Below are 17814 nucleotides of genomic sequence, written 5' to 3'. Positions count from 1 at the left end.
TGGTAGGTACTAGTGTAACATCGTATTATCATTATCAATTGGTCAAACAATATAAATGACCGTACACATAAGTGAAAACGTTCCTTCGACGTCGCTCGTTTTTCATGGCATCGTCTTAACCTTAAGTTTATTCTAAATAATTCAAATAAATATATATACATATACACACACACACACATATATATGTGTATATATATATATATATATTACTTTCTGTGCCGTTTCCAACAAATGTACAAGTAAAAAATATGTGAACGCTAATATTCGTAAATCTATTACTAATATCTACACATAAAATCAAGTGATGGTGCTTCATTCGTGTATTTGAGACATTTAAAGGATCGACCGATCGAACCGATCATCGATCTTATGGATAACATTAAGATGATAACTAAGAGGAAAAAAAAAAAAAGAAACAAAAAGAAAAAAAAAAAAGAAAAAAAAAGAAAAAAAAAAGAAAAAAGGAAATAGAAAAAAAAATGAAAGAAAGAAATTAAACGATAGTAAAATATCTACGAATCCGTTACCTGACCATCCTGGTTTCTTGGACGTCTTGGTGGTCCGGCGCCTCTTCCTCCGCGGAAATTTCGACGGAAGAAGCGTCTTGGTGGGCCTCCACGACCACGTCCACCACCGCGTGGTGCACCTCCTTCTCCGGTGCCCTTACCTCCTTGCTCACCACCTTCTCCAGCGTTCTCACCTTGCTGTTGATTAGGTCCGGAATGTCGAGTAACCGGGTTATAGTAACCTTCGTAATTACGTCGTGGTCTATAACGACGTTGTTGGCCCCCACCATCACCGGGGATACCTTCCTCGCCAGTTTTGCCATCGACTAAGTAAATAAGAAAAAAAAAAAAAACATTTCTTTCTTTGTTCTTTTTATTTTTTTTCTCTTTCTTTTTCTAAAATCAAAAAATTCTCCATGTAAATGGAGAATATGCTATAACTATCGTCGAACTGTTATTCCTCTATACTAACCGGACTCATATCCTTCTTGTCCTTCTCGCGGTCTACGCTGTGATCGAACATTTCCACGTCTAGGATATATCCAGTGACAACCACGATATCCCCTTCGCTTGTCTGCGGCATATGGTGAACCTTTAACCGCTTCTCCTGATGGCCCGGTCACATTGGCTGCTTCATGACCTTTCTCGCCGATTACTACGTCAAATTCGACGACCTCGCCGTCGCCAACGCTGCGCACGGCCTTCCTCGGGTTATTCTTAATAATGGCCGACTATAAGAGACAACGCATCATTTGAATTATTTATATTGATGTTTGAAATGAAAGTAAAAAAAAAAAAGAAAAAAGAAAAAAAAAAAATTAAAAAATTGAATATTGTCGAACGAATACATACTTGATGGACAAACACATCCTCCTTGGTGTCATTTCTGGAAAAAGAAAAAAAAGAAGAAGAGAAAAATATGTTAAACAAACAAATTACATTACAAATTCTTTTTATCAATGAAACACATATACCTTAATTATTATAAATAAATAAATAAATAAATAAATATATATATATGTAAAATTTGGATTGCAATTAAAATATATGTATTTCAAACTTTTAGATGTCGTAGACTTAAAAAAAAAAAAAAAATAATAATAATAATAATAATAATAATAATAATAATAATAATAATAATAATAATAACAAAACAAAAAATAAAAAGAATGAGAAACTTTAATAGCAATACAATCGGTATAAGATAGTTTTTATAAGGAAACAAATTTATTAAACATTTTTCTTTTCTACGTAATTGATATACAAACAATTATCTGGGATATAAGTTATTCCGTACAACTTTGTATGATCAAAAAGATTTAAAATAAAAAGGAGGGAAACAAAACTGACATAAATATTGAACGTATCATATTGGACGTTTCAACGAAATGAGAAAATTAGCGTCAAATACTAGTTAGTAAAAGTATATAGATCCTAATAGTAATGGATCACTATAATGCAGTATATATAGTGTAGATTATTGTGAGCTCATCAAGTGGTATAGACGTGAAACGTGCGTTATACAAACATACGCAAATCCATTCGTAAACTCTGAGATAGAGAGAGAGAGAGAGAGAGAGAGAGAGAGAGAGAGAGAGAGAAGAGAGAGAGAAGAGAGAGAGAAGAGAGAGAAGAGAGATAATCGAAGCCCGTGAAGCTGCTGAGTAAAGCACGGATCTGAAAGGTCATCGAACCCTAGAACTCGGTTGAGGAGAAGAGGGAGGAGGAGGAGGAGGAGGGAAACGTTCATCTCACGTACGGAACTAAGCTACCCCTCTATCCCTCCCACCCATCCCTTAGAAATCCCTTCTCCCGAGTATCACCGGTACACGATCTATTCGTATCGCGCGCATTTCCGCATAATCCTTATTTTCATGTTAATTCGCTTAATGTGGTGCACTTTAGAATTACTATAAAAGCCAACGTATGTATGTATGTATGTATGTATCTTGTCGTTACGTTATATATCGTATTAAGTAATCAAATGAAACATTAAGTTCTTTTATTGAAATATATTTTACAAATTTTACATTCTAAACTATATACATACATATATATATATATATATATATATATATATATATATATATATATATATACATATGGTTAGTTGTATGCACAAACGTACTATACATAAACATACATATGTGCGCATTTGCAAATGTATGCATATTCCTCTTCGTCCAATCGAGAAGCAAACCATGTTTCCTTTAAGATAATTATATTCAAGACACGTGAGTCACACTTATATGCAAGGTCACACACATACTACACACACACATACCACCATCATTACTATCACTACAAAACGACGTTCTTAATTGTCAAGAATGTATATATATATATATATATACACATAGTATGTATATATCATAAAATGGCTTCCGTTGGCTCATCTAATTTGTAACTTAAAACTAAGGTTTCATAGTTAGCACCGTAATCTTTTTTCAACGACATCGAATTCCTTATTCGACAGAGAGAAAAAAGAAAGAGGAAAGAAACGGAGGAAAAAAAAGAGAAGAAAAAAAAATGAAAAAAAAAAAAGAAAGAAAGAAAGAAGAAAAAGAAAATAAAGAAAAAATTGTGAATAATTTTAATGGAAAAAGATTGACTACTCTTTTCTTTATTGTCGTTGTCATTGATTGTTACTGTCTTGTGTGTCGTTGTTGTGTCGCTGTAGTTGTAATTGTCGTTATTGTCGCTGTGATAATTGTAATTGTCGTTATTCTAATTGATACCGTTTGTTACTAATCGTGCTTTGGCTACGATTAAACGGTAAAATCGGAATAATATCTAAGGCTAAGGTGAATTTCTCGGGGCAACGACGAATTTCTTGGCTTAAAGCCAAACAGATAGATAGAGACCTAGAAATAGCGGAGGACCGTCGACGAGCTCGATGCGGTTAGGCATCTATGTATTTACTACACGTACATATGTACACGAGTAAGAAAGAGAAAGAGAAAGAGAGGGAAAGAGAGAGGGAGAGAGAGAGAGAGAGAGAGAACGCGCGCGCACGTGTGTTATTGTATGTGTCGTAAAGGAGCTTCTATTTCATCTACTATATAGTCGTAGAGAGCTTTAGTCTCTAGAATGCATCATTTAACTTGCATCGAACTAATAATACCGACTAATATCCTACTATCTATCTTTTTCTTTTTTGTTTCTTTTCTTTTTCTATTTCGATCAATGAACTATTTTTTTTTTCTTTTTATTTTTACCTTTTATATATATATATATATATATATATATATATATATATATATATATATATATATTTTAAGGAAAATCTATCAGACATAATATCGTTAGATCTATAAATGATCCAACACGTTAAAAACATACGCTCGTAGGCGACGTATTTCATTTATTATTAACATAAACGACGAATTAATATAAAAGCCTTGATCTACATGTTCGACCAATATTATTTAAGTTGATCTACAGTGGTTTTCAATCTGAAAAATTTGAAATTTCTTTTTCTTTTTTTTTTTTTTTGTCTTTTTTCTTATTTATCAAGGATATCGTTACGAATTAAATAAACATTATATTTTACGCAGAAATATAAACGGCTATTAAATTATTATACTAATCATATTTCAACCGAATATTTCAAACGAACTCATCAAAGCTTTTATATTAATGATAATAGTAAATAATGTGTATGTGTGTATGTGTGTGTGTGTGTGTGGTTATAGATCATGTTCCAAATAAATTTATGTATGTAAATGCTGACCTGTTGATGAACCCGTATCCACTCTTTACGTTAAACCACTTTACAGTCCCGGTCACTTTGTTAGCTGAAAAATGAAAAAAAAAATATATATATATATAGAACTGTCATAATTGTAAATAATGAAAATTTTATTATAATATATATATATATATATATATATATATATGTTGAGTTCTATTAAAATGTAATAAAACGCGATGGTATCGAGTATAATTTATAAATCGTATTATCTTATTGAAGAAAATCTCTATTATATAAAATTTTTTTCCTTTAACCTTGAACCGTCGATCATCTTTTTTTTTCGTTTAATAAGTAAACGAACTTTAGACCTTCAAAATGTCGTTCTATCGAAACAAAATGTTCAAATGTCCGGACAAATGCGATAGGTTAAATCGAATGTTTACTTTTACTTATTGTTCTATAGAATCTAAGCAGCTGATCATTTTTCATATAATTCATAATATATATATTTAAATATATATTATGATAATAAATATATATATCAATTAAATATATATAGATTAAATTATATATATATATAGATTAAATTATATATTTAATTTATATATTTGTACATCTATTATATATATATATATATACATATATTTATATATATATATATCACGTTAAAACAACGTGATTCAATACGATATTCATAATCCAAATCGTTATCGATGACCTATCATAGCCGATACGCAAAATAATATACATGTGTATATATATATATATATATATATACACATACAACGTATCCATGTATGTATATATGTACATATGCATATACGTATTTGCAAGAATAACAAGTACGAACTGTTGAATAGAAATCCTAACTTATACTTGCGAGTCACTCGTTTCGCAGCATTTCTTAAGGAAAAAAAAAAAAAAAAAAAGAAAAAAACACGGTTCTGGTTCATCGAGCAAGTAGCTTTACTACTTTGCAATATATATATTTATCTAATATATACATACATACACACACACATATACATATATATATACACTATATACTTTTTGAAAGTATTTCGTAAATTCGCGATAAACAGTAACACATGTGATTACGGTATACATACATACATACATATATATATATACATATATATGTATATAACATACATACACACACACATATATATATATATATATATATATACATATTATTACCTTAACCTTTGTACGATGTAAACATTCGAAGTAGGCGCGTGTAGGTAGGTCAATCGACAAATAGGTTACGATTAACGTTAATATAAACATTCAAATTTCGATTCGAATATATTAAATCTATGACAAATTAAAATTTGACCTGAACTTGGTCAAATAAGAGATATTGAAAATCATTTGACAACGGAGTTTCATTTTTCCTTATCGATATATAACGAAACACAAGGTGTAAGGAAATTTTTACCAATAACGTAATCTCAAATAAATAAATATTCCATTGTACATGGAAGAACATTTACGAATGTTATATTACGTAACGAAAGCGCGCTAGAAAATAGAAAAGCCGGAAGTTGGTCGCAAACGAAAATTTTCTCTTTCTCGGAGCCTACTAGTACTACTATTACTATCATCATCATCATCATCATCATCATCATCATCACCATCACCACCACCACCACCACCACCACAACCACCACCACCTCCTCCTTCACATTTTATTTCCCTGAAATCATCGGCGAATCCTTTGCAACGTCATTAATCGAAATCATCGTTAATAGATAATTTCTTTTCCAATGTTACGAATAATATCAAAATCATCGTGCTACACATTAAAGTTTTGATCATCGATCGATAGAGAGAAGAAAAAAAAAAAAAAAAAAAAAAAAAAAAGAAAAAAAAAGTTTACACGATACTTTTATAACTTTCCCTCTTTTCCCCTTCAAATGTATACGTGTACATACGTCCGAATTCTATGTTCGTTCTCGAAACTTCGAGAGAAAATCGATGTTGAATTTTGGAATAGCTTTACTCACCCTCTTTACGTCTCTCTCTCACTCTCTGTCTCTTTCTCTTTCTCTCTTTCCACCGAGTGGACAGGAAAGAACGGATAATTCGTTAGAGTAACAAGGACGGAGATATCGTACGAGACGTGAGGGAATATTAAGATATGAAAAAAGACCATACTGATTCGTATTTTATCCTTCGAACGTTAGTTTTAATAAATTCAATGGTATAACACTTATGTAAGAGGCCGGCACGCCGGGTAAAAAGCCACATGGCTATGCGTCCACCGTAGACGGACGCCATTACGAGCAGCGCGACTACGGCCAAAGACTCGGAACGATGCCCAATTAATTTCGTCGAAAATATTTTCTCGTTATTCGTAAACACGGGGATAATAAATTGATGATTTTTTACTTACCGATGACCAGCTTTTGCTGGACAGCCTTAGGTTGTTCGGGCTGTTTCTCCGGGTCAGCCATGGTGGTGGTGTTAAGGTGTTAAGACACGCCGCTGCCGAACCTAGATGTTCCCGTCTTTCTGGTTGTGGTGTTGGTTCCCTTCTAATGTTCCCAACATGGCTGCGCCTCCAGGCGACCGGACAAACGACGTTGCCGTCTAACGATCTCTCCTATTGGCTCGTCGTTCTAGCATCGTCTGACGTTGACCAATCACCGTTCAACTTCTATAGTGCATAGCCTACGCGCCGCTCACGCGCCGCCTTCTCGCGTGCAAAGAAGCGTTGAACCGCACCGCGATATGCATCGAGCCGCATCTACCGTATTTATCCCCCTATAATGCTTCTACGATTGTTTCAATAACAAAAACCACGAGTATTGTTCCATAGAATTTTTCTTTATCGTTCTTTTCCTTTTTCTTTTTCTATTTCTTTTTTTTTTTCTTTAATGTACTTCCCGACACGATTTCTCAATCGTTATTTTATATTTTCGTTATGATCGACTTTCAAACTCGATCGATATCGACAAAAAGCAATATTGATAAGACGATCATTAATACGTTTATGAGAAATCAGATATTCGAAATAATATCGTAAAAAAAAAAAAAAAAAAAAAAAAAAAATGAAGATTCTAGAAACGACGATGACCATGTTAGAAACAATAAGTAAGGTTTGTAGGTGTGTCTGTGTGTGTGTATGCGCGCGCGCGAACGAGCTAGTGTGTATACGTGTATATGTGAGTAATATAAAAATAATTTATTTTTCTTTATATAGTTATATATTTAATTTATATTTTTCAATTATATTTAATAGTCGTATTACTAAAGTCTTACTTTAAAGTTTTAATTTGCTACGATGATCCGCGTATATGTATACATATGCGTTTTATATATATTTTCTTTTTTTTTTTGTTGCTTTTTTTTGTTCTTTTTTTCTTTTTTTCCTTTTTTTTTTTTTTTTTTTTGCAATCAAATATCATTTTAATTCTTTCGGATAAATGATCTTTTAGATCGCTACAATCCCGACAAGAACATTTTCACTTTCTAAAAATCATTTGTAACTGACAACTCTGTACAAGTATATGTTATCTTAATTACAGTTATACATCGCTTCAAGCACTGTATGGATAAATATCATGATTAAGTGAATTTATAAAAAGGCCCGTTATCTTCGTTTCGTTTCGTTTCTACAGGAACAGACCTTCAACGACCTAGATATTATTTTCATTGTAGTGGAGATATATTAAAAATATTAATAACTTAAAAATCATAATAAAAATAATACATTCATCATTATATATCGGTAAGGGCAACCGAACACTCTGTTATATTAAATAACAAGTACAATTAGTATCTAATAGATTCATTTATATGTTATCTCCTAGCTAAATACCATTTATTAAATTTATTTGAATTTGGTGATAACAACGTTGTAATTTAGTACTAAAACTATAGCGTTACGTTCTATTATCATAATAATTCAGAGTTCTTTTTTTTTTTTTTTTTTTTTTTTTTTTATTATTAAAATAATATTAATGATTTTAGCTTGGTTATTCAATACTTAGATAATAAAGAATCAAGAAAAGATGTCTTATATAATGTAATACAAAGAAAAAAGAGAAAAAAAAAGAAAAAAAAAAAAAAAAGAAGAAAAGAATCTGGAAAAAAAATTGAGAAAATGGCATTTTATGTTGTAAATATCCAGATTGGAAAACTTCATAAAACAAAAAAAAGAAAAATTTTTTTTTATATTACAGATATTTCTCAATGAAGTTTAAGTATCTTTTTGTCATATATATTATGTATGTATAAATTCTGTGGTCTTATATGTAAAAAAAAGGAAAAGAAAAAAAAAAAGAAAAAAAGAATAATAAAAAGAAAGAAAAATGATTTACCTTATAATTTAAGCAAATTTTTAAATATCAGTATATCTCTCTACTGTTTTGTCATATCATTTTATATATACTTATGTATGTACAAAAGACAAATACATTTAATAATGATTGATAACATTTTGAAATAATAACAAGAACCCATTAGTAAACATACTTATTATTTTCACAGAAGCATTCGACTCACCCCTTTATTCCAATAGAAATATTAAATAATAATTGTAATATATATATATATATTTCTGCTCCAATTGTCATTTGAATGCTGAAGTAATTAGATATCGATGTATCTTGATGAAAATATACTTTACGAGTTACATGATTTTTACATTCTGCATCATCTTGGTTTTCTACCTCTAACGGTTCTTGATCGCGGTGCAGTAGAACCACTACCAATACTAAACATCCCAGGAGTTGGAGCATTAAATGAGGGTGTACCTGATGTTCCAAAATTAATCGATGGTGTTGTTGTTCGTGGAGTGAAATTAAATCCTGTAACTATGAAATACAGTAATGTTATGCATCAAATATAATGTTTTCTTTTAATAATGATATATAATATATTAGAATTATAAATGGTATTATTACCTGGCTTAGAAGTGCTCGCACCAAATTGGAATGGGACGGATCCAGTAGTTGATACATTGTTATTAGAAGTATTATTATTACCAAATGAAAATGTGCTTTGTTGTTGTTGATCTTGATTTCCACCAAATGTAAAAATACTATTTGTATTGTTCTTATTTGTTCCAAAAACAGGTGCAACTGTAGTTTGAATTCCAAATGGTAATGTTTTATTATCACCAAATGCATTAGAATTATTTGTAGCGCCAAACGACATAGTAGTTGAATTTTGGCTACCAAAGGTATTTTGCATAGGAGTATTATTAAAAGTTCCAACTGGAGTTGTAGTCGTTGATCCAAAGAGAGGTGCTGGATTATTCTGATTTCCAAACATAGGACTTGGTGTACCAAAACTATGTGATGTTGAAGTTTGAACATTTCCTGGTGCATTTAAATTTTGTGCACCAAATACAGCAGTCGTTGTATTTGTACTACCAAAATTGAGAGCACTGGTTGAGACGCTAGGAGAACCAAATGTAGGTGCTGCTGTAGTTTGTGAACTAAATAATGGTGTACTAGAACTTCCAAACACAGTATTTGTATTTGTGCCAAAAGCAGGTTTTTCTTCTTTAAAAGTGTTGTTGTTGTTGTTGTTGTTGTTGTTATTTGTACCAAATTCAATAGATGATTTTGTAGGTTGAATTGGTACAAAAGGAGATTTTGGTGAATTACCAAAAAGAGGAGCAGCAATTGCTTGACCAAATACTGGCTCACTAGTTGTTGTTCGAAACGTAGCTGCAGTTGATGTTGTATTAAATATAGATGTAGTTGTCGTAGAAAATTGTGAAGTTGTAGTAGCAGTTGGTACATTAAATCCAGAGGTTGTATTATTACTTGTTGTAGAAGTAACTGGTGTATTAGTTGATGCCAACAAACCACTAGAACTTCCTAGTGCATTAGCATTATAGGAAAATGCTGATTTATTTTCTGATGTTGATGCATTCGATGTCCCAAATGAAAAAATAGGTGTTGCAGTACTTAACGTAAATGTCGTAGATCCACTAGATACATTTCCACTAAATGTACCATTTGTCAAATTTAACATTGGATTACTTGGTGCAGAAGTATTATTTGTGATTATAGATGCATTACTAGCTATTGGATTACTTTGAGTAATTACAGACATCCTAAATGTTATTGGAACATTACTTGTAGTTGTATTAAATAAACCAACTTCAGTTTTCGATGTCTGTACGTTATTACTTCCAAATATGAATGGAATTGTTGTAGTTGCTGTAGATGTCATCGAATTTTTATTGGTAGTATTTGTAGCATTATCTGTAATACTTTTAAAAACTGAAGCAACACTAGAAGCAACTGTAGTAACAGTAGTAGCAGTAGTAATAACATTAGTAACTGTAGGAGTTACAGTCGACATTGGTAACATTACATTTTTTGTTTCAGTTGTAAAATTTAAGCTACTTGTAGTTACATTTTGAGCAGAGCCAGTATTTACTTGTGTCGATGCAGTTGTATTGACAATGTTGCCAAATGTAAATTTAGGGCTTTCAGTGTTCATTGTGGATCCTGTATTACTTACATTATGTAAGATGGAATTCCCAATGTTAGATTTGGTATTGGTTTGATCAGAATTTGAAATAGTAGTCGTGATATTAGATATAGTATTCTTATTTGTAAAAAGATTATTGGAAGTAGAAGGTATTGATAATATAATGGTTGATGCTGGACTTGTAGAACTTAAAGAAGTATTTAAAATAGAAGTATTGGATTTTAATATTCCATTTGAGGCAACTGATGGTACAACTAGTGGTGTAGCTGATGCTACAGTTGGTAATGTATTTGTTAACGATTTGCCAGAAACGAAAGTTGATGTAACTGAATTGGAAATTATAGGAAGTGCATTTGTAGCTAATGTCACATTAGTACATACTGATGATGTTGCTTGTGTAATATCAGTCTTACAATTGGATAAATCAGAATTAATGATCAACTTATTCTTTTCATCTGATACTGAATTACTTGTAATCTGTTGATTAGTACCAGACACATTTTCTGTATTTGGTAAATTAAATGTTATGTGTTTGACCGTTTTTATATTACTTTTGGGTGATGTAAGTGCTGGCACTATAGCAGATGTAGTAATAGGTGTCGTATTAACATTAGTTGTAGTTGTTACAGAATTGAGCGTTGCACAATCTGCAGAGGAAGAAATTGCAGGAGCAACCTCACCAATTTCTTCTGCCTGAATCACAACATCAGGATTAATTCTGCTTGCTGCTGAAAATATCATCAAATAGTGTATCAGAAATTGGATCATATAATTTAAATGAAATAAACATGAGAACTATAAATACTTACCTTTACCAGATATGGCATCAAACATACTCTGTAATCTCGCCCGCATACTGGTTTGTCTCATGTTCACTATATCTTTTTTCTTAATTTCTTCTGCATCGTCGGTAGTAAACTTTGTCTCTATTATGTTTCCTTGTTCTTCAACGAGTGATCTTAACTTTTCATTTCTTTGCGGTTCTGCTCTCATAAAAAGTTTATCCGTGAATTTTGTTGCCGCTATAGAAGTTTCATTATCCTTATATTGAGATCTCATATTTTCTTCATTAGCAGAAATTGTTTCAGTATCATTAGAATTCATTGTGTTTCTTGAATTTTTAAGAATTCCTTTAATAGGAGATTGTTCTTGAGTTTTATTAAGGGACTTCGATAAATTCGAGTTTGTGGACAGTTTCTTATTCACAGCTGGTGTACTATCATTTGCATTTATATTTTGAACTTGTGCTAGCGTTCGTGAATCTCCATTTTGTATATGCTCCAAGGATTTAAAATGTTTTTCAAAATCGGATGTTCCGCTGCGGGAACAGTCAACTAAAATCATATTAGAATATATTATGTAATAAATTTATTAACGTGTAATTATATATTACATATGAAGAAAATATTATATATATATGCATATATATATATATATATATACCAGCTTTTCTTTTGATACCAGTAGCAACATGAATACTTGAACTTAGTGAACATAATATATCATAGCAGGATGGTGTTTTACTACGTTTTGTAGGTCTAAGATTTTTATCCGGAGGTGAATTATCTTCTTCAGATTTGGATGATTCATCTCTACCTCTCTTTTGTTTTGTTTCTTCAAAATTTTCTACTTCATTCACAAATATACCATCTGTTCTTTGCTTCTTTACTAAATCAGACGTAACATCTTCTTTGGATGCATGCCTTTTCAATGATATTTCCCTTAGGACCTGTGCAACACTCGATGGTGATTTATTTTCTGATTGACATATACCAGACAAGACTTTCTGCCTTTCTGGAGGAGAATATCTTGTAGTTTCTGGTGGTGCAATTCTAACTGTAACAGGTCCTCTTATCTTTGCAGATTTTGCATTAATCAAAGGAATAGGACTTGCATGAAGATTAACTTTTGGAAACTGACCAGTGCCATACTGTGACTGATGGGTCAATTTATTATTAGCTTCAGCAGCATATTTAGTTAATCTTATAGTTAATCCTGGTGATGTTACATCTGTATATGTCCTATTAGAAGAAAAAAAAAAAAAAAGAAAAGAAAATTAAATATAATTAGATATTTAATTTTAATATTTATAAAGATTTAAGATTACTTACTTGGGATCAATGTTATATCTTGTTGAAGCTAACAATGGGCCTGCAACTGTCTGTACGGTTTTTACTCCACCAGCTTTTGATCTCATTTTGGGACTTATACTCGTACCCCATGGTGATCCGTCTGGTGAAAACAACGTACTATTTTCGCCTCGTGTTAATGTATGATTCTGATTAAACATGGGCGATGTTTTCTTTGGCGATGACCAATTTGTCTTATATCTGGCATCTATATTATGCATGTCATCCTTTTTGTATTGAGATATGGGTGTCGAAGTATATTTATTGTAAATATTGTTCTGATTAAATGATTGATATTCGTTATCATGATTAAATTTATTTTCCGAGATATTCGACACATTTGAAGTATTTTTATGAGCAGTCCGAGATATTGGACTTAATTGTGGAATAAGACTGAATCTTGGTGTATTTCTACTATTAAAAGTAGTGTCACTGCTAAGCTGATATCTACTTATTCGACGTCGTTCCATTCTGACTGAGAAACGTTCGCGATAAACGTTTTTAATCTTATTCCAAAGATGCGTTAACTGTCTTACTACATAAACAATTGCTCGGCCTAAGGTATCTTTTAATTCGATAACGGCTTCTTTGAAATATTCAAAAAATATAAATGCATGCGGCGATAGCAAGCTATCGTTGGTGATCAAAGAATAGCACGCATAAATCACTAGAAATAACGAAACAATTACCGCGAGAATAGGACCCCAGGCGTTGTATAATAATATACACCCACTCAGCACACTTAACGACACAACGACACCCCGGCTTTCTAGTTCCAACATATTATTTCAAAAAAATAACCTCCCCATGTTTGAAAAGAGCACACTCACTGAACTACCGGAACTTTGTCCGTATAAAATTATAAGGATTACTGAACATTACATAGAGCGGGAAGTGGTGTATTATAACGAATAAAGGGTGCCCGAGTGATACTAGGAAATGACGTCACAAAGAGATTGATTTTTCGACCAATCAAAATAGCTCGCTACTGAAAATATCTTTTATACCATCTGTGATAATTTAGTTCTGTTTTATTTTACAAATAAATTTACGTATTTTGTTTTTAACAAATATTTATATACATTTATATCTAAGAAAAATTTGAAATTTATACGTTCGATATTACTATAACGTATACGAATAAAATAAACTTTAATTATTATTATTTTCAATTAGAATAATAAAATGAAAATGTGATCCGTTATACGATACAATATTATCCCTGATCAATCTTTATATTTCAACCTATCGTAATCGTTGTTTCTTTGGACAATACTTACGTATTTAAATTTGTTTATTTTATTTTCAATTATTTTCATAAATTCAATCCTAATTTTACATACACACACACACACATATATATATATATATATGTATATATTATTAGTGAAATATATTTAAAATATATTTTTACAAATCATATAATCATACAAATAGATATTACCTGATGTTAGTTAATCAAAATACGACGGCCATTACGTTTTCGTCACTTGACGAATGATTATATTCAATCTACTTATTTTCTACTTTTAACTCTTTTTATTAAATCTTTTTCTCGATTAAAATTCATTTTATCGATTATGTAATAAATGATTTATTTGAATGCAAAAAATATTACAATTAAAATTTAAAACAACATTCGAAAGGTATATTTTTCTTTTCTTTTCCTTTTTTTTTTTTTTTAACATTGTTTTATTATCCATAATGTTAACATATTATAAATTATTTATTATTTTCATGTGTATGATATTTTTTAAAACAATTGGATGGATGTAAACGTAGTTTGATAATAATAAATCATAATTATCTTCTAATACTTTTGATTGAACAAACAAGATAATTTTTCTCATTTTCTTGATATTATTGATTTATGATGCTGAAGCATTACATTCAAATGTTGTTCTTTATTATAAAAAAAAAAAAAAAAAAAAAAAAAAAAAAAAAAAAATGGGAAGACATAGATAATCGTATAATAAAAATATTTTACTTTATTTCTTCTTATTGATTTAATGATGTCATTGTCTTAAAATAATTCTTCATTTTCATTAAATTTTTAGCTATGATTAATGGTATACACATTAATGTTTATATTCAAAGAAATGAATGAATACATATCATCAGTTTAATAATATATAAATAACTTTATAAATAATAGATATAAATAATTTCCAATCAAAATATTTTTATTCTTTATTGCTGGTATATTGTTGGTATGCCTGAAAGTCACACTTTTTATATAATCTCAAATATTATTCGCATCTGATAGAAATATTTCGACTGGATGGAGGTTAATTAATAAAAAATAAAAAAACAATAAAAAAATACAAAAAAAAAAAACAATAAATAATATATTCATAAGTATTGCATATCTCTTTATGGGGGGGGATAATGAATGTCTCAATGACATAGTTCAAAATGATATTTTATTTACAAAGATTACAAATTACAAACGTTACAACTTCTCAAAGAAAAAATTATTTTTCCCTAGGAATTCCAAATTTTATTCGAGAAATTTCATATTTTTTTTTTGTTTTTTTTTTTTTGTTTTTTGTTTTTTATAACCTAATTTTATTTCGCACTTATATTGTGATACGTTCAATGCCGTCTGTGTTTACTGCGATGTTTACTTGATTTTTCCGAATCTCTTTCTCGGGATCGACTATGTGATCTGTAACGACTGCGTGATGATTTGTGACTACCTGATCTTCTTCTTTGAGCTTTCTTGGGTTTACGAGATCTACCATGGCTATGGCTACGAGATCTACTTCTACTAGCATGTTTCTTTCTTTTATTATGCTTTGCTCCTTCTCCTTTTGACGGAGAAGTACTGGTTGACTTGGAACGTCTAAAAAAAAAAAAAAAAAAAACAAAGAAACAAAAAAAAGAAAAGAAAAAGAAAAAGAAAAAGAGAGGAAAAAAAAAAAACAAAGAAAAAAGAAATACACTGGCAAAACTATATGAACTAAACGAAAAATATTATAAACTCTTACCTCGGTGATTTAGTTCTTTCTGGCACAGCGTGTGTGCCACTGCGACTAATAAAACCACCCCAAGCATTATGATGTTTAGGCAATGGTGGACTTGGAGTATGACTATCAACATCACCACCTCGAGCTTTTGTTCTTGCCTCCTCATATTGGCGACGCAATTCTTCCACTTTTTTTTCCAATTGTTCTGGATTTACACGTGGCCTATAATATAATCGTAAAATGCGACGGCAAACGTCCCTTATAGCAGATTCATTGACTTTGAAAAGGGAAAACCACGGTGGCGAGGATGGCAAAGGTAATTGAAGCTGACGTGCACCCAAATATACGCATGCACACGCTACGGTTTCTGGTTGATGCCTCAAAAATACATCCGATCTTAATGAATCATTCATATAATTCCAGCATTGTTGCATCAGGGCACGATTCCTTTCATAACCCAAAACTTGCAAGTACATTACTATGATTTTGTGCGGATGTTTTACATGTACACAAAAACCCAATTCCTTTAATACTCTTCGTTCTGACTTAATAACTTGATTTTTCAATGCCACATAATTCTGATCCAATATTACAGGTTGTATCGGCCTAAAACGTATGAAATAAATGAAATTTAATTGCATATAGATTTATTTATTTTTTTTTTTTTTCCAACGATGTAACTATTAGGTTGGAAACTATGAAACGGGCTTTTTTGTTTTAGTCTTTTTTTTTTTTTTTTTTTTTTTTTTCTTTTTCATTCAACGCCCGTTTCATAGTTTCCAACCTGATATTAAATAAAAAATATTTACCTTTGACAGGAAACTTGCTTAATGTGATTAAAAACATTAATAACATCTCTAATCCTTCTGGGTGCTTCTTCTATCTTACAAGCTAAACAGATACAACCCATGGCTGTTATTTCCATATTATGCCTGACTAATGATTTACTATAATAAAAGCGTTGAAATATTACTTGTCCAGTGGCCATTGCAACCTGTAAAAGATAATTTACGAGGAAAGAGCTTTTTCCCGATTTGAAATTGATTATTAAAAAGAGTGATATTGTTGTATACTTTAACATTATAAATGATTTTGACGAATATAATTATGTTGTTACTGTAAGGAGAATTCAATTGTAACGAAGAAAATAGGTTCTCTTTTCTTTCTTTTTTTTTTTTTTTATTTATTTATTTTTTTTTTTCTTATTTTTTTTTTTTTTTTTTATTTTTTTACTTATAATATTACACTTACTTTCATCTCGAATGGTTGTACCAAAACCAATTTATTTGCCATACTAACTACAAGGGATATCCAAATATGTACAATAATAATACATACAATTTTATTGGGATTATACCATGTTATAATGTTGTAGATATCACGAAAGATACGTGAAGAAAACGACGAGAGAACGTGACGATAGTATCATGTTCCTTCCTCTTCCTTAATTTGTACGATACCTTTAGATTTACAATCTCGCGGAGTTTAACTTCGCAATAGAATTAACTTACAATTTTCTATTGTGCTTAACTATAAACATAATGTACCTTATTTTTGTATCATAGAAAGAATGATTGTACAGAGATTACAGAGATTAGAAAATTCCTAAGCGTGCAATATATACAAAATTAAGAGTACATTTACTAACCTGAGGTAATTTCAAAAGAATTCCAGCCGTTTGTATCAGTTCACATCCTAATATTCGAAGGTCTGTTTCAGTTTCGGCATCTAAATCGTCTAAATGCGATGGGGTGTTATTAAGCTTTTCCTCTGGTAAAAGACAATTTTGCAACGTCAGTACTATCTTCCCGTAAGATTTAGTATTAGGAACGGTCGTAGGTTTTGTTATTGTCGTTGAATTTTCTTTCACACTCATTTTTATGATTAAAAAAAATTTAACAGACTATTTCAATACTTTATATTTAACCAAACAACGGCCATATTATTTCATTGCCTAATAGCTTTTCTTTGATATATGTACTACGCTGGATAAAATCTACTAGAGAATTGTCAATAGTCGAAATAATCCCTAGACTCACTTCCGGAAAATGACGTCA

The 17814-nt window shown here is 30.6% G+C and overlaps 3 protein-coding genes across 7 annotated transcripts in view; all 3 read right to left on the bottom strand.

The window, feature by feature from the left end:
* The window catches only part of LOC124432256 (Y-box-binding protein 1), a 10598-nt gene extending 3843 nt beyond the window's left edge, over positions 1-6755 (bottom strand). For both annotated transcript variants that reach the window (XM_046981016.1, XM_046981017.1), the window contains exons 1-5: positions 6599-6755; positions 4240-4303; positions 1359-1392; positions 979-1237; positions 528-832 (exon numbers count right to left, since the gene is read on the bottom strand). In XM_046981016.1, coding sequence (XP_046836972.1) covers positions 528-832; positions 979-1237; positions 1359-1392; positions 4240-4303; positions 6599-6659 — 723 coding nt within the window. In that variant the 5' untranslated portion in view covers positions 6660-6755. The remainder of the gene's footprint in view (positions 1-527; positions 833-978; positions 1238-1358; positions 1393-4239; positions 4304-6598) is intronic.
* Positions 6756-7393: 638 nt separating this feature from the next.
* On the bottom strand, positions 7394-13663 carry LOC124432252 (mucin-5AC-like). 2 transcript variants are annotated; one of them, XM_046981002.1, is made up of 5 exons: positions 12771-13663; positions 12103-12680; positions 11469-11993; positions 9114-11387; positions 7394-9023 (listed from the first exon to the last, which is right to left on the bottom strand). In XM_046981002.1, the coding sequence occupies exons 1-5, from the start codon at positions 13568-13570 to the stop codon at positions 8863-8865; spliced, it is 4338 nt and encodes a 1445-aa protein (XP_046836958.1). In that variant the 5' UTR covers positions 13571-13663; the 3' UTR covers positions 7394-8862. The 2 variants fall into 2 exon arrangements, with proteins under 2 accessions (XP_046836958.1, XP_046836959.1); XM_046981003.1 differs by having other exon boundaries at positions 9114-11384; positions 12771-13662.
* A 1531-nt stretch (positions 13664-15194) lies between these two features.
* LOC124432163 (cyclin-L1) lies at positions 15195-17759 on the bottom strand. 3 transcript variants are annotated; one of them, XM_046980810.1, is made up of 5 exons: positions 17406-17547; positions 17009-17287; positions 16567-16751; positions 15779-16363; positions 15195-15633 (listed from the first exon to the last, which is right to left on the bottom strand). In XM_046980810.1, the coding sequence occupies exons 2-5, from the start codon at positions 17048-17050 to the stop codon at positions 15384-15386; spliced, it is 1062 nt and encodes a 353-aa protein (XP_046836766.1). In that variant the 5' UTR covers positions 17051-17287; positions 17406-17547; the 3' UTR covers positions 15195-15383. The 3 variants fall into 3 exon arrangements, with proteins under 3 accessions (XP_046836766.1, XP_046836767.1, XP_046836765.1); XM_046980811.1 differs by having other exon boundaries at positions 17115-17287; XM_046980809.1 differs by lacking the exon at positions 17009-17287 and having other exon boundaries at positions 17406-17759.
* Positions 17760-17814: the final 55 nt, after the last annotated feature.

Source organism: Vespa crabro, chromosome 24 (genome assembly GCF_910589235.1).
Source record: "Vespa crabro chromosome 24, iyVesCrab1.2, whole genome shotgun sequence".
NCBI classification, from domain to species: Eukaryota; Metazoa; Arthropoda; class Insecta; order Hymenoptera; family Vespidae; genus Vespa; species Vespa crabro.
This window is presented reverse-complemented; position numbering and strand designations above follow the sequence as displayed.